The 25,514-nt window shown below is 43.6% G+C and overlaps 1 protein-coding gene across 3 annotated transcripts; it reads left to right on the top strand.

Annotated features, from left to right (window-relative positions):
- The first annotated feature begins 2 nt into the window (after window positions 1-2).
- LRWD1 (leucine rich repeats and WD repeat domain containing 1) lies at window positions 3-25,471 on the top strand. Of its 3 annotated transcripts, none has more exons than XM_053367934.1 (16): window positions 3-103; window positions 3,024-3,155; window positions 4,418-4,652; window positions 6,138-6,257; window positions 8,270-8,422; window positions 10,055-10,291; window positions 12,249-12,581; window positions 14,913-15,039; window positions 16,787-16,896; window positions 18,416-18,623; window positions 19,479-19,551; window positions 19,634-19,777; window positions 20,975-21,072; window positions 23,572-23,730; window positions 24,618-24,742; window positions 25,055-25,471. In XM_053367934.1, the coding sequence occupies exons 2-16, from the start codon at window positions 3,076-3,078 to the stop codon at window positions 25,193-25,195; spliced, it is 2,343 nt and encodes a 780-aa protein (XP_053223909.1). In that variant the 5' UTR covers window positions 3-103; window positions 3,024-3,075; the 3' UTR covers window positions 25,196-25,471. The 3 variants fall into 3 exon arrangements, with proteins under 3 accessions (XP_053223909.1, XP_053223908.1, XP_053223910.1); XM_053367933.1 differs by having other exon boundaries at window positions 12,249-12,602; XM_053367935.1 differs by lacking the exons at window positions 3-103; window positions 3,024-3,155; window positions 4,418-4,652 and adding an exon at window positions 4,756-5,564 and having other exon boundaries at window positions 12,249-12,602.
- Window positions 25,472-25,514: the final 43 nt, after the last annotated feature.

Raw genomic sequence — 25,514 nt, 5'->3', positions numbered from 1 at the left:
CCGCCGCCACCGGCCTTGTCGGGAGGGCCTCCCTCGGAGCTTCCGGTTCGCCGAGCCCTGGCGGCGGCGGCGGCAGGAGCAGGAGCCCCTTCGCCCGCCTGAGGTAAAAAAAAAAAAAAAGGCCCCGGGGCCGAGGAGGAGGAGAGCGGGGCTGGAGGGGGCGGGATGGCTGCGCTCGAGGCGCCTCAGGCGCGCACGCGGCGGGGAGGCTGAGGTGAAGCGGCCCGTCGCCCAACGTTCCTCTCCCAAGGCCCCGCCGGACTGGTGGTGGTTTAGCAGCGGGGAGGAGGGCGGACTCGATTTCCCAGCAGCGCCTTGCGCGGCGCGCCTACAAGAAAAGCATTCTCGGGCCCTCCCGGGGCATGGCGGGAATTGTAGTGCCGGGCTTTGTGTGTTTTAGAAGAGAAAAAAAAAAAGATGCCGTCGCGGGCCGTTTCTCCCGTTGCCACCTATGCAGAGGGGGGCGGGAGGGGTGTTTTTTGGCCGCCTCCCCACCTCAAAATGAGTGGGGTGGGAAGAGGAAATTTCTGGGGGGCCCCGCCACCTTCTCTCTGTTCTCAGACAAGGGGAGCAGCTGCCGGCCCCTCACTGCCCCTCGCATTGGTTTTTGAGACAATGCCGCCCCTCAGAAACGGGCCGCGCGAGTCTTCCGCGCCCCCCCCCCGCACTTCGGATGCCAGCGCGAGGTGGTTTGCCTCAGGGAGAGGTCGAAGGATCCTCCTCGCTATCTCCCGCCTCGGAGGTTTATTCCCCCCGCCCAGCTTTCCCGCCACACCGCCCTTTCACGTTTAAGACATTTCCCACTCCCCTCAAAGAAAACCCCCGGGTTATCGTGGGAGCTGGGTGGTACGGCGGGGACGACGACCAGGGGTTCAGGAGTTTTAAAAATGAAATTAAAGCAGCAGCAGCCCTGCCTAAATATGCGTGGCGGCAACCCGCGTTTAACCACAGAGAGCATTCATTCAGAGTGCACAGCCATTAAGACTGTGCTTTCCATGTAAACCTCAGTCTCCCTGCTCCCAGAATTGATAGGTAGTAACAGTAATGCATATGGCTTTGGTGTTGTTGTTTTTGCCCCCCCCCCCCTTTATTCAGAAATCCGAAGGTGCTTTGCAAGACAAGGTATCATATATGCAACAATTCACAAAATATAAAAGCAGGATCCTTCAACCCACTCACTAGTTGTAAATGGTACAAGTGAGACAGCAGATTTGCCCTGCAACCCCATGGTCCAGTTTGCACATCATGGCAAATTGTAGTTAAGTCTCTGCTGCATGTCCATGGGGTCACGAAGAGTCGGACACGACTAAACGACTAAACAACAACAACTCTGCTGCATGCAACAAGCCACAATCCTTAGTTTAGTGTTCGGTCCAAACAAGGAATTGTGGTTTGTTTTGCTTAAAGCAGGTGGTGGATGTTCAGCTGCAGACGCCTTTCTATGAGACTGATTATCTTGGCCCGTTCTAGCCTGACTTGAGGTCCAGTTTTAGGATATTATCTCCTTTGGTTTCCCCAATAGATGACTTTTATTGGGAGAAGGACAGAGGGAGTACAGCTTTGTAGGATCCCTTTGTTCCCCTTTGCTATGCTTGACCATGGTCTCCTGTGAGTTGGGGACAATGTTTTATAGTGGTTTCACGCCTCAATACTGGTTTGGTTCCAGAGACTAGTACTGGGCAAATGTGCCTCTGCCCCTTGGCAGCTGCTATAGGGCAGGATCTCCCCCCCCCCCATGCTGTTGAATGTATATATCTGAAGCAGCTGGGGAGTGTCATTAGGAGTTTTGGAACAAAGTGTAACTAGGATGCTGATGACACCCAGCTGTATTTCTCTGCAGCATCTGAATCAGGAATTGCTATTTGCATGTCCTAAACCAGTGCCTACATGCAATTATGGGTTCAATAAGTACTAATAAATTGAGCGTCCTAGTAAGATGGGTTAGTCCCAGGTCCAGGAATTAGGCTGTATACTTGCCCTGGATGGGGCTATCGCTTTCAAGGAGTAGGTGCACAGTTCTGGGATGCTTCAGGGTCCATTACTGTTATGAATACATTTAAATAGGTACCTTTATTCTCTGTAAATCTCGACTTTTCACAATTAAAGAACCCCCAAAATTAGCACACGGTTTCTAAGTCCCTGAAGGACAGTTTCCGGGTACAGGATGAAAGTTCTTAGAGATAAATCTGCAGATAGATACAAAAGCAGTCGTTAACTTGGCTGTATGTTAATATTTATACAAAGATTAAGTTTTCTGCTTAGTATAATTCAAGTTGCCGTATTTTTCGCCCTATAGGACGCACTTTTTCCCCTCCAAAAATGAAGGGGAAATGTGTGTGCGTCCTATGGGGCGAATGCAGGCTTTCGCTGAAGCCTGGAGAGCAAGAGGGGTCGGTGGGCACCGACCCCTCTCGCTCTCCAGGCTTCACAGACCTCTCCGCAAGCAGCGGGAGCGCTCCCGCTGCTTGCGGAGAGTTGCCTGCATGCCGAAGCCTGCGCGCGCTGAGCTCAGCGCGCCCAGGCTTCGCGGACCTCTCAGCAAGCAGCGGGAGCCAGCGCTGGGCTCCCACGGCTTGCAGAGAGCTGCCTGTTTGGGGGCTGGGGTCAGGGGAAGCTCGGGCCTCCCCCGCCCCAGCCCCGCGCCTGGGGGAAAATAATTTTCCCCCCCTTTATTTCCCCCCAAAAAACTAGGTGCGCCTTATGAGACGGTGCGTCCTATAGGGCAAAAAATACGGTACATAGTTTTTATTTTGAACACAAAGTAGCTGTAATAACATATTATGTACACAACAGAACCCACTTGTAGGCTTCTGTGGAGTTAATGTCTCCAGCTTGCAATTGAATGCAAGAGATTTGGTAATATAGAACTGTACTTTTCTTTCTATATTCTCACAGACAGATGGTTGTTTAAAACCCTCAGCCTTTGGCTCCAACTGCAGATTACTTTGTTTCTGTTTGGCAACACAATTTATTGCTACTGGATTAGGATTGTGCTCTCATTCTTTCTCTCTTTTTTCCACCAGGAAGTTTTCATCCAATATTTTTGGGTTTGCAGAAAACCAGAAAAGATTAAAAATGTCCAAAATTACCACAGAACTTCTGTTGGAAAGGGCAGTGCCTAAATCTACAAGGCTGCGAAAAATCAAAATTCTGAAGTAAGTGCAGTCATATGTTTATAAAAGAAGAAAGATAATTGGTGCAGTTAGATTTTAGTAATTTGAGTTGCTTAAGCGATTGTAATATTACTTTCACAGAAAAATCAGGGCATTAAATTAAATGCCTCAAATCACAGAAATGTAAAACTGAGCATGCATTTCCAAGCAATGCATTCTACCAATAAATATTGGTAAATATTCATTTACCAATGAGGATGGAGCCAATGAGGATGGAGTCCTTTTTCTGCTTGGTTACAGTCCTTAAGATGCATTTTCAAATGGGGCAGGTACAATTCAGGAAGCATTTTATAATTAAAAAAACCCAAAGTTTCCAGTTAAGATGGTGCTGTGATCTGTAAGAGTTCCTGAACAAGAGCCCTGCCCTCCCATCTAGTCCAGCATCTTGTTTCCAACAGCAGCCAGTTTGATGGCACCAATAAGCTCACAAATAGGGCATTAAGGTAGCTACCCATCATGCTACCCAAATATGAGAGGTTTTCCTTAACTTTTATACTTACAGACTGTCAAGTTCCCAGATCACTACTTTATCCTTTTTAGGTTGTAGGATAGGGATTCCTCCCTAAGTTCTTGATTACTTCACAAACTATTTCTGGCCTTTACTGTTCATTAGCCACCATTGCTGAAATACAGTTTTTGCTTGTATTGCTTTGAAAACTCCACATACTATTTTAGATCTTCTGGGTTGAATCTTGTTGCTGAAAATTTTGGGGAAGGGGAGCTGTGCTCTGCTGAGCCTAGTTGCAGCGTTAACCACTAATTAACAAATTAACCTCTGCTAGAGAGCAGAGATTTTTCCAGCAGTCTATACTGTTGGGATTTCTTCCTCCCTGCTTCAGTCATTAATAAATTTATTAATATAAAAGCTAATGTGAAAGAGATTCATTCATTACACCATCATAAACAATGTACAGGTATGGATGTTCTTACTAAATTTATCATTCCAAAATTCAGTTTCTTTACATGTAGGTTTTCATTTCATTTGTGCAGGCCCAGATATAATATGTAAGTTTAAGCATTACCTGTATAACTATATCTATCTCTCTATCTATCTGGCCTATAAAACCAATCGTAACAGAAATGGAAGTACTTTCTTTTCCTCCAGTTAGTGGCTGTTGACATTTTTGCTGCTGTGAATAAATATATAATTATCTCAACATTCCCACTTTATACTTACTATAAAGCATTGCAAAATGTTTGATGGCATGGGAGTCAGTAGTGTGCAGAACCTTTTTCTTCTTCAGCTTGTCCAAGTTGCAGATAACAACAGAAGACTTGGAACCACAGTTATTTTCTCATCTCCGCCACCTCCAAGAACTCGACCTCTCTGACAACTTGATAGAGAGGCTCCCTGACAATCTCAGTTTGCCAAACCTCCGTATCCTAAACTGTGACAACAACAACCTGGAAGACGTGACATCCCTGAAGCAGTTTCCACAGCTGGAGGAGCTAACCTATGTGAACAATGTATACCTGACAGTAAGTACAGTGTTTGACAATTAACAGGGTTTCTAAGCTTAAACCTGGAGAGCTCTGATGGTGATGATAATATTCCCGTCTTGTCTCAGGTGGTGAAAGGGGATGCAATGCCCCTGTGAGAAGCTGAGTGTTCTTCCTCCCCCCACTTTTTAAAAGTCAAGTTTCTAGCTCTTTGAGAAATAGAGATTAAATGTATGCCATTTTTTGCATGCCTCATTGGGGGGAGGGTGAGTGGGACTGCTGATGTGTCAATCAACTCCCACACCTGTTCAGGCATTTCATTGTCCCTTGGGGTTATACCCAATGAAAGATAAGAGGTGGATCTGTAATATGGTCCAAGTTCATCCTGAACGCAAGATCTGCTGGAAAAGGGTGACCCAACTTTTCATACCAAGTAGGCCACAAGAGTACTACGACACGGAACCCGCAGACCACACCCAAAGCCTAGTTAGTGCTTTTTCAGCTTTGGAAAGGCAGCTGGGAGGCAGGTGGCTCAAATGTTCACAAGGGCCTCAAGCAGCCCTTGGGCCACACATTGGATCAGCCTGTGCTAGACCCTGCAAGATAAATATTCATTTTTGTTACTGTTGTGAGTTAGCTATTACTGTTGCATGGACTTTAGAGAAACTGAAATATGTTGACTTGACCAGTTAAATACCTTTTGTGGATTCACAATAATTACAGGCATTTTTCTTTTCTTTAAACGTTTGTTTCTTTGACACTTAACAGCCACATGTTACTTAATGTTTTCAATTTTTTTTAAGGAATGCTTTAAAACCTAAAATCTCAATTGCTGGCTAACTCTCTTAGTTGTCACAGTAGGCGGGCCATACCAGGGCCGACCCAAGACATTTTGGCACCTGAGGCCAACCACAAAAGTGGCACAGCCCTCCCACCATCAGGGAAGCAGGGGTGAGTGAAGATCTAAATCGGGAACAAGGATGGAAAAAAGATCTACATCAGAAACAAGGGGAACAATCAAATCAGCCTTACTCAACAACTGAAGTGGGAAACAAAGGCTTCCATGTGGCGGGGGGGGGGGGAGGAAAGAAAGAGGCCTGCTCTGAATCAAGCCAGTCAGGTGCAGAGCCCACTAAAACCCAGAGGGCAACACCCACCATTTATTCCCTAGGGGTGGGAGGAGGCCAGCAGTGTCTCCTATTCTCTGAGAGGCTGCTATAGAGGCACTATGAGGGGTGGGGGCTGCCAAGGAGGAGGCAGATTTGGCTTCCAAGGAATTCTTCACAGCCATTGGTGCCACCACGGCAGCTACAGCAGCAATGGGCAATGCATTCCTTGGAGGCCGAATCTGCTGCGCCTGTGGATCCTTCCGTCCAGTGTGGTTGCCTCACCTTGCCTCCTCAGTGGGCCGGCCCTGGGCCATACATAGTCTATATGAAATGCTTGGTTTGGAGTACAGTTGGCGAGATTTACTTAAAGGGCATCTTGTAAGGCTGCTTTCTTTTCTTGCCTGCCCCCCCCCAGCCCAGTGATGACTATAAGGTCATGTTTCTTCTGCAAAATCTCCGACAACTGAATGGCAAGGATATCACCAAGCTGGCCAGCCATGTGAGAGTTGTCAATAGTCGAGAGCTGACCAGTAGGGTAAGCCATGCGATGGTTATATTTTTTGAGAGCATAAAAGAAAACTGCACATTATATGTATATTTAAAAAGCTGTACAGTATAAATAATAGAATTTGCATTGATGGAATTACAACCTTAAATGAAATAGATACATGTAATCAGTGCTTTTCCCCCCTAAAAAAATGTTTAGGGGTACTTCCATTTTACTACTCATATTGAAATACCGCCCCTCAATGAGGCCAAACTTAGATTAACGAAATGTTTAGGGGTATGCATACCCCTGTGTCCCCCCACCCCAGAAAAAAGCACTGCATGTAATAAAGAAAGGAAGAAATGGGTAAGCAAAGACAATCGCAGTAAATGCTTAACCAAATAGATAAGATCTGAAATAGGCACATTTTGGGGATCTTCATAAATGTAAGAGGAACTGATCCAAACAAAGGGGATGCTGCCTTTATAGCAGGGTTAGCCTAGGACCGGGAGACCCAACTTATAATCCCCACTCAGGCATGAAACTCCCCCCCCTCCCCCCACACACTTTGAGCTAGGCATACTCTCTCAGCCTTACAGGGTTGTGATGAGACAGTGGGTGGAAGGCAGCCATCCTGTGCACCTTGGAAAAGAAAGGTTGGATATAAATGTTGGCATCCACCTGTCTCTAGAGACAATGGAAGAGTGTGCCATCAAGGGTAAAGTCAAACCGCTGGAGAGTTACAGTGCCTGCTGTGGCTATAGAAACTAATGTGGGAGAAACATGTTTTATTGCAGCTGGGGCAGATAAAGGCACCCAGTTTCGCTTTTACAGATGCAGCATAGTGTTTCTTCTCTCTACGCTCCTCCCAGCAGGCATTTCTCATCTGGTCACTGCTGTGGATACATGACCTGTCTGTCTGCAGGCATTTGGATATAAATGTAGTAACTTCTACAGCTTTGACTGCTGACTGTTGCAGATGTCGCCAATAAGTAGGTTTACATAGTGAGCAGACATGTTTAGTATTGTACTTTTAGAAATGCATTACCGTATCTTTGAAGGGGTGGATACGCCAACTCCCGTGGGTTCAGCAGAGGTTTTGTGTGGCATCTATTTTATTTTCTTTAAACGTAGGACAGGTATGATTAAAAATGAGGTATGATTAAAAATGAGGATAATGGCACAGCAAGCAGATAAAAAAAATTAAATGAGCTTAGCTTTAATCTCAGAGTTTTACCTCAGCTGCTCTAGATTCCAGTCAGGTGAGGAACATTGTCTTTACCTCTTTTGTTCTGCTGCATCCTGTCCCTTTTCTGGGTGCACAGCCTTATATATCTTCTTGTTATTTCTGCTTCACTTTCACTAACTGCTATTGACACGAAGTAATGTTTACATTTTATAATTTAATATGTTTTCTATCAGTAGATGTGTTTCAACATTCCAACATCACTATAATCAAACAATTTCTCTTCTTGCAAGAAGATTAAGTAATTTTTTTTACTGACTCCATCTTGACTGTAAATAACTATCTTTATTGTTCAGTATTGCCTTTTCTATTAACCTATGGTTTATTCACATAGCCTTAAGTTCACTTCGGCATGTTCTAGACCTGCAGCCAAACTGGACTAATAGTGAAGGAGACACTTGAGCACCTGCTTTTAGCAAGCGTCCATCTCAGCTTTCATTTACCTGTCAGTTTGACCCAATTTGACCATTGGGTGGACAACAGGTTGCAGTTTGTATCACCAGCTCTCATGTTTGTGAAGAACAGACAAGTAGTTAAAAATGCCATGTATTGAAATAAAAATAATAAGTGAACACGAGAAATCTGCCCATAAAACAGAAAGTAATTTCCAGATTGAAAACCATAATCAAACTTCCCCATTTTACTTGGTATGAGTTTTCAGTTGCTGTCCATCTCACCTGATGGAGCACCTGGAGCAAGGTCTGAGCCTAAAAATCTCAACACCTGGGCAGGTTAATACATTCAAAAGAAACCTAGGATATTCTGTATATTATTATTTTATATGTAAGTTTAATACGCTTCTCTCTTTGTCTAGGTCAGATCTCACTGGGGGAAAAACTTCCGGAAACAGCTGCCCAAAACTCCGTCCCCAGAGCAGTTGAAATCAGTCAGGAAAAAATTCATCAAGTCTGCACAAGCCCATGTAGCATATGGACCCAGCTCACTCAGCGGCTTCACCCGATGGCGGGTAAATTCACCCCCATTCATTCTCTGCTGCCCTTTGTATATTAGGTCTTCATGCAGCATCTGATACCTAACATAGAATCTTGATGGCAGCTGCAGCTATGCAGATAAATTGTCAAAATATAAATCGGGGGCGGGGGCGGAATCATTTGGCCCAAAAAACAGCTCAGTGACTCTGAAATTTGTCTAGGCAAGAGGGTAAAAATCCGCATGCTTTGCCAAGAGGCCTTTCAACCAAGGATTGATGGATTGACTTGTGAAATTAACAGAAAACCAAGAACTTCAGACCGACTTCTCTACATTTTGCCTTCCTGATCATGGCAATAGGGCTTCCCTGTAAAATTCCTTATTTAAAAGTTGACGTTGCTGGTTTGTTGGGATTCCTAAAGATGCAGTAGTGCTGAATGGTATTGATAAAGGGTATTAGGTTTCAGCTGCAATATCCTTTGTGGTGTTAGGTATGCCTAAACTTATTGAAATAGAGTAGGCATGTGCATTCCTTATGATCTTGTTATTTTCAAAAAATGTTCTACTGACAGAAATAGAAACTAATGACTTTCAAGTAAATTGATTTGGAATTTGAGGTATAAAGCCATGCATTCTCTACAGTTGAGAAATAGCTATTTTTATTGTTTATATTATGCCTACCACAGCAAGATAAAGTCTTCTTACATATGGAGCATTCACAGTCTATCTTAGATAAGAGTTCCATGTGACTTGAAAATGTGTCTGCACACAGCTTCATCCAAAGAGATTTTTAGCCTTTGCAGCCTTTTGGGTTTTTTCATAGGCACTGCAAGGCTTGAACAGTAAAATCTGGACCTGTGTTACTGTGTACTATTGTGTAGCGTCAGATCATATTAGGAGGTAATGCATCTCATAGCCTACAAGTTTGTCAGAACCACATGTCTGCTGCTGGCATTATCTTGCATTGGCAGGGCTTGGGCAAGAATGAGATGTTTAGAAGTAGTTTTGCAAGCATAGTTGAGAAGTGCACAATACTCATTAGATCAGTGTAGAGTAGAGCATAAAAAGTGTTTGGACTTTAATTTTTTCAAATTTCCCAGGTTTATCCAAGCTACCTTGCCATCTTATGTAACTGGACTGCCTGCTTATAACTTTATTCTAAGAAGACTGGGCCTCAGACAAGCTCAGCACAGGCCTGATTATATATCCTGTTTTTTGAGGAACTTTCTCTTAAAAACAGTTTTTATAATCTTCAGCAATGTTATGCATTTGGTAGCCTTATTACTCTTTTGATAATGCTAATGGACAACAAAATAATAACTGAATAAATTGCAGGATTCCAGTCCAATTTTTACACTTTTTGCTGGGCTACTTGAAAGAATTGGTAAAAAATCAATGCACTTGAAAGTTGCCTGAGATGTCTTAACCATGGCCATATCACAAATCATTTGACAGTGAAAATCTAAGATCTTTCTTAAGAAATGGTTCCTTTAAGCCTAGAATGAACAAGCTGATTACCCTTGTTAAACAGTTTAAAGAGGAAACTATTCTCTCTTTTAAGGCCTCTGGAGAAATGCAGAGTTGTTGATCCCTCTTACAGGTATTATAAACTGCTTCTTTTCTGCATCTATCTTGTTATTAAAATTTGACCATTATCTTTTTCTGTTAGGTGAAAATGATTGCAGAGGAATTCTTGACTTCACTGTTAAATCAGGAAGACAAGGCTGCTTCTAAAGTGGAAGAATCGGCGGAGGAGGAGGGGGAAGAGGAAGAAGAGGAGGAGGAGGAGGAGGAGAAGGAGGAAGAAGAGGAGGAGAAAGATGAAGAGGAGGAGGAGGAAGAAGAAGAAACAGAAGAAGAAATTATGGAAAATGCTTCAGATACTGAAAATAAGGTTGCTACTAAGGTCAGAATTTGGCAAGTGAATACCCTGACCACCTCAGTCAAATTAATATTCTTCCCCCAGTAGGTGTCAGTTAACATCTTTCTAGCTCTTGTCTTTGGAAGTCATTGGCTACTCTCACTAGCCACTTGGGGAAAGGCAATAGTTCAATGCAGAAAAAGGACATTGATCAGTCAGAACATTGGCTTTGCATGCAGGTTTAGTTCTTGGCATCTCCAGGTAGGGCCGCTTGCAATCCTGGAGAGTCACTGATAGTCAGTGTAGACAATACTAAGTTAGATGCCCAATAGCCTGATTCAGTATTATTGCTGACAAGGAAATTATGGGTACAGTGGTACCTCGGGTTACAGACACTTCAGGTTACAGACTCCACTAACCCAGAAATAGTACCTCGGGTTAAGAACTTTGCTTCAGGATGAGAACAGAAATCACGCGGCGGCGGCAGCGGGAGGCCCCATTAGCTAAAGTGGTACCTCAGGTTAGGAACTGTTTCAGGTTAAGAACGGACCTCCAGAACGAATTAAGTTATTAACCCGAGGTACCACTGTATATAAAAAGGAGAATTCCTGGATGCCAAGATCCAAGTTTGGGGCAAGTGCTCTTTGGTGAGAGAACCGCAGCAGAGATTTAAAATCACAAAATATTCAGTCAACCCAAGCCATGGAGATATAGACTGTTAGACTTTTGAAATATGCTCTTGTGAGTTGCTTCCAAAACTTCCAAGAGTCCACATGTTTGCAAGTTAAAAATGGTTTACTTACAAACTCTCCAAAGGTCAGGGTCATGTGCTTTTCCATGTAGCATGTAGAAAACTTACAGAGGCAGTAAAACTTGGTTTAGTTACAGTGGGGAAATTACCTAAATTCTTGGTAGAGGAACTCAAAAGAGGCTTGTTAGAGCCACATGGTTTGAGCTTGGAACAACCAGCTCAGACCTCTTTATATGCTGAGCTTCTCAGGTAGACTGAGATACAACAATAGGCTCTATTACCTTCCTCCCAAAGTGAGTAGGCGTAACCTAGCTAAGTCTCACAGGACAGTTTACTCTATACCATTAGAATTAAGCATGTTGGTTAGATGAGGCTGGTTATCCCACAAGTATAACATGGCTTCCTAATGGCGGAGCATATGCTTTGCATGCAGGAGGACTCTGGGGCAATCCCTGGCATCAGTGACTAAAAGGGTCATCAGGAAGCAAGAATGAGAGAGGTCTGCCTGAGACCTTGAACTGCTGCTAAGAGAGTTAACAGAACTGGACTAGACGGACTAGCAGCCTGATATTTTGTTATACATTTCATAAACTGAAGCATTAAAGTTTGGCTGTGATGAACTTAATAAGATGGTCAGCCTTCTGTAATAAGAACCTAGCTTCCTTCTTATCTTATCACCTGGGCCCCACATTCATTAGCATATAAATGGAGGAAGTTGGGAATTTCAGCCACAGAAATTAGTCTTTGATCTTGTCCACCATAATACATATTAACCCAATACAAATGGTGTGGAGGCCTACTTTGTCCTCCCTTTCTGAATTAAGGAAAGTGACTATAGGAGGGATGCATAATAGCAGTGACTGGCCACTTTAGGCAGCATTGCTCTTTCTATGCCTGAAGTGGGGAAAGGGTGGTAGAGAGCGCAGCTGTTGGTGAGAGATTGTGGGGTGCCAATATCTTTTGTCATTGTGTATCTCAGTGCCACCCTCCCACCCCAGTAGGTAGGACAAGGCTTGCGGAGACGGGAAAATCTGAAATGCTGTCAACACATCTCATTAAGATCCCCAGTGGATTTTGTTCTGTGTTTCAGAAAAACAGCAGAAATGTTACTGGATTGTGGGACGTTGTAGATTGAAGTAAAAGTTGTCACTATGCTGTGCAAGCCACTGTGAAATGATAGCACAGCTTTTGAGTTTTGTTGTGAGAATGAATGAGCGAGCCAGGAGTTGCTTCTGTGTTTTGTTTTAATAGGGCACAGTAACCCCCAGCAAAAGAAAAGGGGCTCATTCCAAAGGAGGAGCAAGCAAGAGACCCCATTCTCGCAGCAGTTCCAATGAGGAAGCCTCTCCCAGCCCCAAGAAGCCCAGTCGCTTGCAGGACGAGCGCAGCCCTGAGAGGGCAAAAACATCTCGCCCACAGACCAAGGAATCCCAGGACGCTCAGGATTCTGAAGGGGCCCATCGGAATGGAGGGCGTCTTCCAAAAGCACACAGCCACAAAAGGTCCAGTCAGCAGAAAGAGGAGCACAGAGAGGAGGATGCAAGAGATGTTTGTAGCACTCCAATCAAAGACTTGGAAGGCGAGGTATCAGGAGAGTCTTCCAATGTAGGGCTTGCTGGGGCAAGAGGGCAACCTTCCTAAAACTGGAAATTTTATAATGAGTTTGCAAAAAGCAATGAATGCAAGAAAACAAGGAGCCCTGTACCAACAAAAATATATAGAGAAACATCAAAACTGATGATTTCGATTTATTGGAGGAGATTATCAATATCCTGACATGTTTTGAGTTACAAAAGCAGGCTTGAATCAGGATAAACCATGTTTTTCCCATGGTAAAACAAGTACACTTTTCAAATCTTGAAAAGTAACTGATATGTGACATCCAGTGCATATATAGTTGATCAAAAGTACAAAATTATCAAGTTTATGTTATGTCTTTTCCTAATGTATTTATCCTCTCTGGCTCGTTTTTGCTGGGCTGAGCTGTTTGACTTCAAATTGCAAGTGAGAACACACAGAACTGAGTGTTTCACTGTGCAAAAAAAATTCCCTGCACCTAGTAAACTACATGTTTGGGAGAAGGGTTCTATACTGTTCTTTCTAGCATGCTAGTTTTTTGTGTGCAGGGAATTCTAAGGTTCATGCGCATATCTCTATAAGTTAATAGGAATTTCCTGTAAAAAATGTAGTGAAAATGCTATACTGTTAATTACAGGGCTGGACAGAAGATAGATCACATTTTGCTTGTGGCATATTAGAAAAGATTTGTGACTCCCAATTGTTTAACAATAGCAGCAGCAAAACTACTTTTTCCACCTAGGTTAGGCTGTTTAAATGATGAAAGTTAACCAGCAGTTTCCTTTTGTGCAAAAGGACTGTGGTTTCAGTTGGTTCTGGTAGTGAAAGCAAATTCTTAGATTCAGAATGTGCTCAGAGGCAGCCTGAGTTTTAATTCCATTTTTGGGGGGTACCTAGTTCAGGCTTGTAGATCTTGGGATTCTAGTAAAAATAAAAACAAGTAGGTTTACTACATGCCCTTTTATAGATCTTAATCCTTCCACAGATTAGAAGACTGTGACTTCTAGTCTCAGCAGACTGTGCATCCAACAAAAGATGATGGACATGATCAGCTCTTCCATTATAGTGGTACCTCGAGTTACAAACACTTCAGGTTACAGACTCCGCTAACCTGAAAGAGTTACCTTGAGCTGAGAACTTTGCCCCTGGATGAGAACAGAAATGGTGTGCCGGCGGCACAGCAGCAGCAAGAGGCCCCATTAGCGAAAGCACGCCTCTAGTTAAGAACAGTTTCAGCTTAAGAACGGACCTCCGGAATGAATTAAGTTTGTAACTAGAGGTACCACTGTACCAGTCACTTGACTGAAGGGGTAGGAAGGGTAGTGGGTGCTGCTAAATCTACGACACCCCTCTCTATCACCCTCAGTTGGTTATTGATGAGACACAGCTGGTGTGCTCTGAAGAACATCGTATCCTGCACGTGCATTGGAAGCACAGAAGCTCTACAGTGAGGGTCTGGGTCACAACTATTTTAACATCCCAATGTTCTGGCACCTTACTAGTTTGATAACTTTCCTATCTGATGGACTGAGAGCAGGCAATAGTGTGCCTACTGTTTCTTCTTAGAAGCTTTTTGTTCCACTTCAGGCAAAAGTCCCCCAGAACAGCTCATATATACTATGCAAGTTGGAAATGGAGCAGCCGCCAGCCAGTTTAAAACAGCACTAAAGGTAAATTGACCCCTGATCGTTAGGTCCAGTCATGGACAACTATGGGGTTGCGGCGCTCATCTCGCTTTACTGGCCGAGGGAGCCGGCATACAGCTTCCGGGTCATGTGGCCAGCATGACTAAGCCGCTTCTGGCGAACCAGAGCAGCACACGGAAATGCTGTTTACCTTCCCGCCAGAGCGGTACCTATTTATCTACTTGCACTTTGACGTGCTTTCGAACTGCTAGGTTGGCAGGAGCAGAGCGGTCACCGAGCAACGGGAGCTCACCCCATCGCGGGGATTCTAACTGCCGCCCTTCTGATCGGCAAGCCCTAGGCTCTGTGGTTTAGGCCACAGTGCCACCCGCAACTCTAAAACAGCACTACAGACAGCTTTAAATAGTCTGGACAAATAAAACTGTCTTTGCCTGGTTCTGGAAGGTTATCAGATTTAATGCATATGCATACATTCCCCAGGCTGGTTAGGCTGTGAGAATAGTAGCTTGTCCTAGGACCACCCACAAAGAGCTTCAACACAAAATGGGGTTTTGAACATGGGTCTCTGTGCCTGACCGCAGCATTCAATTTCTGCTCAGAAAACTCAAGTTCTCTCCTTTGTAAAACAAAGGCTGTGCCTTTTATGCCACTGGCATTGAGCTTACGTTTACAGTGACCTGCTTTCTTATAGGAGACGATCAGCCTGGAGCCTGTCCATTTTCTACAGTGTCACAGTAAAGGCAACAACAGGGATGACTTTAAGACCCAGTTATGGGCCTGTGTCTTTGAGCCACCACTGGATTGTGGGACGAGAAAAGGTAAGCATGGCTGAGCGGCCTTGGCAGACTTAAAAGTAAAATACCAGAGAAGGAATTATATTAATAGTTTCAAGGATTTCATAGGGTTGTAGAGTTGGAAAGGAACCCTGAGATCATCTAGCCCCAGCCCACTCCAATATAGGAATCACAGCTAAAGAATTGCTGACAAATGGCCACCCAACCTCTATTTAAGAACTTCCAATGAAGGAGAGTCTGCCACCTTCCAAGGTAATACATTCCGCTGTTGGACAGCCGTCCGAAAGTTGGTTCTGAGCATTAGCCTGCCTGACCTGTTCCCTGCAAGTTTTGGCTACTCATTTATACTCTTCCTTCATGATTTGCTCCTTCTGTTTCTTAGATACGCCTCTTTTAAATCTCAGCTCACTGGAAAGCTCCTTATTCAGCCACACTCGTGCCTCCCACTTTTCTTGTTGGAATTGTTTGTGATTGTCCTATCAATATCTCACCTTTAAGAAACTCTCATCCATCATGAACTTCCTTCTCTTGAGTATTTCTGACCATGGGATCACACCTAGTAGTTCTTAAGCCTTTTGAAAATGGCTTTCTTAAAGTTCAAAGTGCATGCCTGACTACACTCAATTTTCTGTATAATGAATTGTATTGTAATGGTGAGAGATGTCCCCCACAGCCCCCATCGCTAATGACAAAAGTTCCCCCTCTCTGGTTCTGATTCTTTTAGCAGGCCCTGTCCTCATGTTTTACTCATTTTATCATTCCAGTGGATCGTGTATTTCTGTTTCAAGTGTGCAGGCTAGTTATACCAGTTTTATATAGGCAGAAGCTGCTGTCCACAATCTGACTGCAATTTAAGAGGGATAATTTATTGGTTAGATCTAGCCTTGTAATTTCTTAAGGCCCAGTTTACACACTGCTATTTGATGTGCTAAAGTCACTTTGCCATTTTCACATTGTGTACACATTGCTTGAAGGCGCCTTAAGAGGGTAAGATTTATTACTTACTTAATAAGTAAGCCATCCTGTAACATGAAGTTCTCAGGGCAGCTTACAACATAAAACATCTGCCTTGTACTGTGTCAGAGTGAAACAATGAAAGCCACGTCTTGCTTCAGGGGTGGAGAAAACACAAACCTCTGAAAGGGTGTTCAGAGGACATGCCACAAAATCAGTTAACATGTGATTAAAGCTTGGTTGCCGTGTGGAATCACAAGGAATGAAATCAAGGCCAGTATGAGTTTTGATGAAGGACTTGAAGGAAAGGAGAAAGCTGGCACCTCAGACCTGCTCAGGGAGGAAGATCTGTGCATTAGGGATAAGTGAGTGTAGGCCCTGTACTCCAAGGAGCAGGACAGTTTTGTCTGAAAAAAGCACTGAGATTTTGCTGTATTGTTCTAGATAGTGTTTTAAGTTTCTAGTTATGTAGAGCACCTAAAATCTTTGGTCAAGGAAAATGATGCTATGTTTTATATAAATAAAAGATGGTGCTTTCCCTGAGAAGTTTTAAGTTGGTATGTAAGTGTGGACACTGTGGTCCACAGTAGGTAGCGTATAGTTACTACTGGCCTCAGTTGCCCATTTGTGATTGGCTGTCAGTGAGAGCAAAGCAGAGATAGTAGAGCACTTGGCACATTAGAAGTACTGTATTGTGTGGCTATAACCACACAAAAAGTATTTCCACAGCTTCCCCACACCTCCAGGAGCTAAATGTCAGGTCAAATGGGAACACAAGGGTTACAATTACTGTGTATGTTTTTTTTAATTTTTTCAGATCCTGTGGTGAGTTCATCCAGAACAGCAGCTACCTGTGGTGGAGACTCTGTCTGTTTGGTGGACTGCGAGACAGGCATTGTCTTGAAAAAGTACAAAGTGACTGGGGAGGTAGGGAAACAAGAATGTCTTACTTGATCATGAATGCCAGGTGTTGGGGGGTTGCAAGAATGTCTCCTGATAGGAAGTGGAGATGGTGACTTAAAACCCAGGTGCTGAATTCTGTGTTTCCAAACATATTGTCTTCTGCAAGCAAAAATTATGTTACTGGAATCAAAAGTACAAAGCGAGCACATGAGAGCGATGAGTAGGATCTTTCCTGCCTTTCCTCCCCAGATATTTCCCTTCAGAACTCAGGTTACTAAATCTTTTATCGGAAACTGCCAACTCATTTTCATCTCTGTGACCCGAGGGACTTCCATAACAAGGGGTGGGAATGAAAGTTGAAAATTCTGCAATGCTACTAAATATATAATTAGATGTTTTAGCATGCATTAGCTGTTGCTGTAGCAGCAGCACCAATTCCAAGACTCATTTCTTAAAATTATGAGATGTTACAATCTCTTTCTTACTGTTTAATTTTCCTTTCACTGACAACATTCAGTCACAGCACCAAATTGTGAACAAAACAAGGTTTGACCTTCCAAATGCACAAGCAAACCGTGGTTTAGGGCTGCTTCTCTCCTTTCTGTTTCCCATCCACCAAGCAACCTTATTTTTGTGGTTCAGGGATCTCTGGCGATAGAACCACAGCTGTGAGTTTGGCTTGTTAAATAAGGCTTACCAAGCACAAATAGATACGCTCTGATGCCTAGAAAGGGGAGTAGGGAAGCTTGTAGTTAGATGGATGGTCTTTTATCTATCTGTCAGCCTTTGAAGAACAGAGTTGGCAGTTGTGGATTGACGATAAACTCCCCACATCTGCAGGGCTAATTGCCCTTTTGCTCTGCTCAATAGTTATAAAAGGTCTCCCCTGACTAAGAGAAAGGGTCTAGCCTTTTTTTTCCTTTTCTTCTTCTCCTTCTCCTCCTCCTCCTCCTCCTCCTCCTCCTCCTCCTCCTCCTCCTCCTCCTCCTCCTTCTTCTTCTTCTTCTTCTTCTTCTTCTTCTTCTTCTTCTTCTTCTTCTTCTTTTTTTTGCTAAACTGGTTTTCCAGGTTGCTGGTTTGCTAGGCATTTCCGAACTGAGCAGAACCCACCAAACCTCCAGTTTCCAAGGTTACTGTGTGGACAGGCTTTGTAGAAGATTAACGTTCTTATTCCTCTCCCTGTACATTGTATTTATGACAGCTATGTATTGCTTTGCATGTTTTTGCTATGTCCTGGTTTCCCCCTCCCCCTTTCCTGATTTACTGTGTTTCATTGTTGCCCCTTTTTTGTGAAAAGTCTATGTAACTTGTGCTTCTTCTCTCATAACAAAATGACAATCAAGATTTATTTATTTTTTAAAAATTGATGTTATACCCTACTTTTCATTGCAAAGACACAGAGGAGCTTTGAGCAAATTTGTACCTAAAGTAGGACATTTTGTGTGTATGCCAAGTGACTGTGTTGGACCAAAGTGTTTATACACCTTTTGTAGTGCCTCTGCCTCACAGCTTGCTTTACTGATGACACATTTCCCCCCTCCAGGAGTTTTTCACCGTTGCATGGACAACTCTGACTATGGTCACTAGTGATGGGCGAAAGAAAAAGCACAATGTTCTGGCTGCTGCTGGGAGACGAGGAATTGTGAAGTTAATTCATGTGACCGCTGATTACTGCTATGGAGAGATCAAGGCGCACAAGAAACCCATTGCTACTGCCTGCTTCAGTCCAACTTCTGAGACGCATCTTTTCAGTAAGTCTCCCTCCAGGTTCACTCAGTCAGCCCTTGCCAAAAGGCCTTTTTTCCATGAGGCAATGCAAAATAATGCTGTCTTTGTCTGTTCCATAGTTTAGGACTGTTAATTCATTACAAATCTAAAGCCAGAATTTTGCAGCCATGAAAGCAGTATCTTTCAAGTTCACCTATGGCTGATAAAATTATGCAGATTCCATAGGTGTCTGCTTGATCTAATTAATTTGAATTCAATTAGACATGCAATGAACATGCGGTAATCATTTATCTCTGCACCATCTACATTTGCAATCTTGAGTGCAGCCATAGCTGTTTAAGTCCATTACTTGCAGTGGGATGGAAACTGTTGCTGCCCAGCTGAAGCACTGTCACCAGATGAGGGCTGGAGTGGGCACAGTGCAGGAAGTCAGAACCATGTGAATAGGTAAAATGTGAAGTCTACCTTCTCTTGTTGGATGTCCAATGCAAAAGGAAAAGGGAAACTTCCAAGTGAAACCTCCTGTAGGCACTAACTTCAGCAAGGCAGTGGCTTAATATGCCTTCCCATGCCCTGTTTATGACATACACTTTTAAGATGCAGGGTGCTACAACATTTCTTAATTCTTAAGTGGGAAAGGTCAGTAGTAATCTAATTTTTAACCACTGAGGTGTTGTTTCTCTCTCTCTCCCTCCTCCTTCTGCCTCAAAGCCACCTTGGGTCCATGCCTCTCCCAGGACTCTCATTCCTCTGCTCAATGTGGTTGTATTCACATTGTTACCCTGGGTTCTTTTATGGTGAAGGGCACGTTTTGGGTAGTTATTTTGAAGACTGCCTCTATCCTCACCAGGATGCATATTCTCTCTTCTTTCTCCCAGCTGCATCCTATGACAAGAAAATATGCATGTGGGACATTGGAGTTCCAGATTCTGATTATAATTTCAAAGAAAGGTAATGACACCATAACCAAAGTTAGCAAAAAGTGGTGAACTGTGAATGGAAGGTGGGAACTAAAATGTGCTTCATTTGCCAGACATCTGATGGTGCTAGAGACCATTGCCACACCCCTACGCATCGCCCTCGTGCCCTCTTGCCCAGACCGATACTTGGTGGCTGGCTGTGAGCAAGGTTGCTTTGCTTGGGACATTAGACTGGATGAAAAGCAGCAGAAAAACAGGTGAGTAAATCATGTCTGGTGTTAACAGGGCAGGGAAGGTAGAGGAGAGTGGTAATTATATCATGTAAGCACATTTCATACTGCTAGACCAATTGTGATAATTTTACAAAGATTATGTATTCAGTTTAGCTTTTCTTGCTGGGCAGGGGTTCTCTAGGGCCTCAGTTGATTCTCCTGACATCTTCGATAGTGATTATCTAGGAAATTGAGTATAGCACTGGCATAACAGGCAACTTACTCAACTGCACCCAATCAGAAAATAGAGGTGGCACACTTGCATAATTGTATCTATATGCAAATAAGCTTAGGGTGCTATTATCAAATCCAACCACCCTATATGATGGCTGCAACTTCCACCTTGATGCTGAAGATAGTTTTGTAATTTATTGCCATAAATCAGGGGGCACAGGTCATGGTGCGGCTGTCGTTGGTAACTTGTTAAAAGAAGTGTGCATAACTCGCTACTGTGCTCCAGTTTGTTCTGCTAAAACAAATGTTACTTTTTTGTCCATTGGGTCAAGCTGCACTGTTCAGAGTTTTTGCTGACCTCAGTACATGGAGATGCCATAAGCAAAGAAAAGAAAGAAGGTAGTAAATATAGTGAGAGAAAATAGAGAACAGGTAACATGTATCTTAGGCTAGGATTTCCAATTTGTTTCTTCTCAGAAACCGGAGAAAGTACTGTAAATAATTATTGATTTCTTCTATAACTTCTGACGATTCACACCTTTTTCTCTGCCCTGTCATTACGTTGAGCACAGATTTATGGATGATGAGGGATTTTGAACCAAGGTCTCCTAGTATTAAATCCATCTGGAGACCGTAAGTTCATCAAAACATAGAAAGATGCCTATTTGTCCACGTTGCTTTAGGACTGGGCTATTCTGACAGATCGTACTTTCCAGGGTCTAAGGCAGATGGCTTTTCCATCATCTGCCTACCTACCTCATCCTTTAAAATAGCAATACCATGTATGGAATCTGGGTTGTTCTGCATGCAAAGCACATGTTCTGGCATTCTGAGGTCACACCCCCATAGATGCTTGCAATAGAATTGCTATGGTTTTTCAAAACTTGCTCCTCTGCTATGAGAACCACAAACTTACTTTTATTTATGCATTTAAAATCGCTGAAAACCGAAGACATGAGTTACTCTTTAATTGTACAGTTATGGTGCTTGCTTTACCCAATGTTCCAGACCGTATGAAGTAGAATTCCAGTTCCCAGATGATGAGGGGAATGAAACAGCTTCCCATCGTGTGGATGGTCTGGCCTTTTTGAATGAAGACATTGTGGGTAAGAAATTTGCATTCAGATAGTTTAGCACCTCCTGCGACTGCATGCATAAGATGACATTGTTTCAGTGGCCTGGTTCACATGTAACACTAAGCTAAACCTGGCTACATGTGAATGAGCAAGTGTGTGGGTACTCAAGAGGAAAAATTGGGCTGCTTTGCCAGCTGCTGCACAACCTTGAACTAAGCCACATGTTTGAACCCAGACTTGTTGTTTGTCTCTGTCCATACAAACTTTGAACTGTAGCCAAGGTTTGTTCTTGGCTCGCTATTTTTGTTTGCCTGGAGGAAGCAAACCATGTAACAATAAGTCAAACTGTGGCTTAGTTTTGGATAGTGTAGCAGCAGTAAGGCCAGAGGGGGAAGGAAAGCAACATAATACTTTCAAAGAACTGTATCATTTTGATGATTCCATTTTCTTTTGAGCTCATGGCCTAGCTAAACTGAAGAAGGGCTGTGCCTGCCTACTTTTTACAGTACAGAACTAGTTGCTTTCAGGTACTGTATGCAGTGAATGTCCATTCTGGAACACTGAGAAGAATAAGCTGTTAAAATCTATGGTGGCCATCAATCTTGAATTGTTTTGTAGAAAGATGATAAAGGGTATTGGGAGGCATTTAATGCATAGAAAAATTAGTGAAAGTCTTAATTATAAAAGACATTTTAAAATGATCATATGCAATCACTTGATATTATGATGAGAGCTGATCTGAAGAGTTAAGTGATTATAACATTGGATTGCAACTGCTAAGATTGCTGTGATCCTTTGATTGGTGAACTGAATTCATGTGTGTAACCTGGAAGTGTGTATGAAAGATTGGTGTGGATGTGATTCTTCGTTGCCTCTTTATTTTTGAGGTTGCCCCTATGCACATTTGTATTTCAATAAAGGCCTATCTTTTCACTTGAAGCCTGCATCCTTTTCTTCTGGGTGTCTGGAAGGAATACCTTCAGTCTAGAAACTGCTCTTCAATTTCTCCATCTACTCGCACACTCCCTCGTTCACACTTAGGCAGGGTCTTGCATAGTGTTGTGTGAAGTGGGACAATGTTTGTTGAGATGTTTTAGTTACACAAGATACAAGCCTTTGGCATACTTCCCCAGCTTGCTTTCTTCTTTTGCACTTAGAAACATCTTAAATAAAATGGATTTTTTTTTAGAAAAAGAAGAAACATTTTCTAGACAAATTGGCAGTAAGTAGACTCAAAAATCCCTTTGAGCTAATGCACACTTTTTAAAAAGGGATAAAAATAGACTAAATGCCAGAGAAGATGGGTTAGAAAAGTTTACAAACTATTTGGTCAAAGCTGATGACCTTCAGTACCAGGGTACAGCATTGACTCCCTCCCATTTCCATGCTTGCCAAGTCATAAGAGATAAAGAGAATGTTGCACTTTGAAGACTTCTCTACAGAGAATGGGAAACCTCTTTCGTTCCTCATTTCAGGGTTTATGCTTTGTGAACCTGTTATCTTTATTGAAAGGCGCCAAGTCTTCCATATAGCTCCCCCTCCTTGGTGATTCTTATAGAGCAGCTATATTACTAGAGAGCTAGTATTCTGCACTCCGTGTATGGCAAGCTCCTCTCTTAAGTCATATGAAACCAGTCCTAAATGTGCACACATTCTGTGGAACCTACTTCTGGGTAGAGATGTTGGTATGCAACTGCACTGCAAGTTACTGTGAGAAAAAATGTATGATTGAATCAGGTGCAGTATTGGGGTCCCTCAGCTTCACTTTAAGGTTGGGACTTCATTTGGCTTTCTTTGGCATATTAGGTAAAGGTACCCCTGCCCGTACGGGCCAGTCGTGTCTGACTAGGGTTGTGCTCCCATCTCACTTAAGAGGCCGGGGGCCAGCGCTGTCCGGAGACACTTCCGGGTCACGTGGCCAGCGTGACGAAGCTGCTCTGGCAAGCCGGCACCAGCGCAGCACACGGAAACGCCGTTTACCTTCCCGCTATAAAGCAGTACCTATTTATCTACTTGCCCTTAGGGGTGCTTTCAAACTGCTAGGTGGGCAGGAGCTGGGACCGAAAGAAGGGAGCTCACCCCGCCACGGGGATTCGAACCGCCGACCATACGATCGGCAAGTCCTAGGCACTGAGGTTTTACCCACAGAGCCACCCGCGTCCCTCATTTGGCTTTCTTTGGCATATTACCAGAAAGTGAATTTTGTGTTGCCATTATTAACCATCACCTACTGTCAGGCCATAGGAACATAGGAAGCTGCCTTGTACTGAATCAGACCACTGGTCCATCTACAGTAACTGGCAGTAGCAGCTCTCCAGGATTTCATGGGAGTCTCTCCCAGCCCTATTTAGGGAAGAGATGCCTTCTGCATACAAATCAAGTGCTCTACCACTGAGCTACAGACCTTCCAGAACCGATTATGTGAAAATTAGTATCTTAACTGATAAAAGCTAATTTCATAGGAAGATGCAGTGTTCTGGCAGCAGGCACACTACCTAGCAAGGCATGTTTCTTTTCTCTCCTCTGCAGTTACCAAGAGTTCTAAGACAGGGTCCATAAATCTCTGGAGCTGGAGCCGCTCTTTCAAGCAAGGGAAGGGGGGTCGCAGAACAGTGCAAGCCGTCATCCTGGCCGAACTGGAGTGGTCCTCAACAGATCTGCCTTACCTCACCCTCAGCACGTGTCCAAGTAAGTGTCTCCCCTACTGCTGACCCTGCCCTTTTCACCAGTGCTGCTGGTGCCTTCGGCCACTTAGGTCCCTGGCAGCTCTGAGCATCTAGAGGTGCTGGGTGGCGGGCTCTGCCCTCTCATGTCTCTCAGGCATTGTGGTTCATGAAGTGTGACATGCTGGCCACCTGGCTTCCATCTCAAAAAGCATGACAGCACCAGATAAGCCCACCTGGAGGGAGGCTGTGTAGCTGCAGCATCACTAGTGCCAAAGTTGAAAGTGGGCATTGATAGCAATGCTTAGCAGGGGCTGTGAATCCAAACTTTGCCAGGAAGTGGTCTGACTAGGACAGCAGAATAATAGAGGAATGCCCCCCAACTTCCTGACCACCTTTTTCCATGCTTGGAGCAAAGGCCAAGTCAAGGGTGTGTCTTGCTCTGTGCATTGGGCTGGTGACAACCTGAGACAGCCCTGTGGTGGTTGTAGGAGCCAGGAAATCCTGAGCTGGTCCAACAGCAGCAATGTTGAAGTCTCCTATAATTATCATCTGGGATTCCTTTAACACCACAGTCAAATACATTAGACAGAAAGAGTGTTGGGCAGCTGGGTGGCCAGTACACAAAGAGCACCTTTAATCTCTCTGAAGACTCAGTGTTAGATGCAGGCCTTATAATTCTTCCCCTAGTTCCCAGTCAGGGAGAACAAACTCTGGCAAACCACAGCAACCTCCCTCCCCAACCCTCTAGCCTGAGTTTGTGCTGCAATGTGTATCCAGTGGGACAGAGCTGGGCAAGATCTGGCCTGCTTTGACTTCTCCACCTTACAGGTGCACTCATGCATCTTTGAATTATATCCTTCTGACTGAAACCGTAAGATTGATTCGATTTGGACCCTTTTGCTCCTGCAGCAGAAGAGTACGTGTTCTGTGGTGATGAGAAAGGAAGTGTCTGGATGTATGACCTCAGCAACCACTTGTCCACTCTGAGTGCCACAAAGGAAGAGTCGTCAGTTAAGAGAATAGGGCCTTCGCAGGTACAGGGGCAATTTATCTTTCTGGGGTTTGTGTCCTGATGTTCAATTATGGGACAACAGGTACAAATGTATATTTGATTCCAAATATGTTACTGGCTATTTAGAGGTTAAAGACATTTTGAAAGATACAGTAAATCGCCTTTGAAAGAGTTTTCTTAACTCTAGAATTTTGTATAGGATGAAAAATGGTTTGGAATATTTAACAAAAATGTTGTTTTTATACTGCATCCTAGAAGAAAGTGTACTGCAACAAGGTTGAATTGTATATAAAATGAGACAGTAAGCTCTTCCCTCTCAATCTTTTCTGCTTAGGTCCTGAAGTGGCCAGAATTGAAAGCAAATGGTGAGCTGCTGACAGATGTCCTGGTGAACAATGTAGTCACAGACCCCACCTTCACTTACCTGGTTGCTCTCACCGACGTAAACATTGCCGCAATATGGAAGAAAGCCTAGCTGTTCTGGTGTGGCCCCGCAAGAGGAGCCACATTTTTCGCCCACATTTCAGTAGTGCAGTATTTGTGACCGTTCTGGAAATAACCAAGGTTGGGGTGGGGGGTGGGGATTTAAACTTCATGTGAATTAATTCAAGGAAAATCAACTGAAGGGTTGGCTGGAAGCCTGTGCTGGCCAATACCCACATCTTTTAACTGTGACTTTTACTTTTATTGGTGTTTTAAAGTGTATTTGTTTTATAGAAAGACAGTATTTAATAAAACTTGATAAAAGCTAGCTGAAGTTCTTTTTAAATTATGGCAGGCAGGAGAGTTGACAG

The sequence above is a fragment of the Podarcis raffonei genome, chromosome 15 (assembly GCF_027172205.1).
Source record: "Podarcis raffonei isolate rPodRaf1 chromosome 15, rPodRaf1.pri, whole genome shotgun sequence".
Lineage (NCBI taxonomy): Eukaryota > Metazoa > Chordata > Lepidosauria > Squamata > Lacertidae > Podarcis > Podarcis raffonei.
This window is presented reverse-complemented; position numbering and strand designations above follow the sequence as displayed.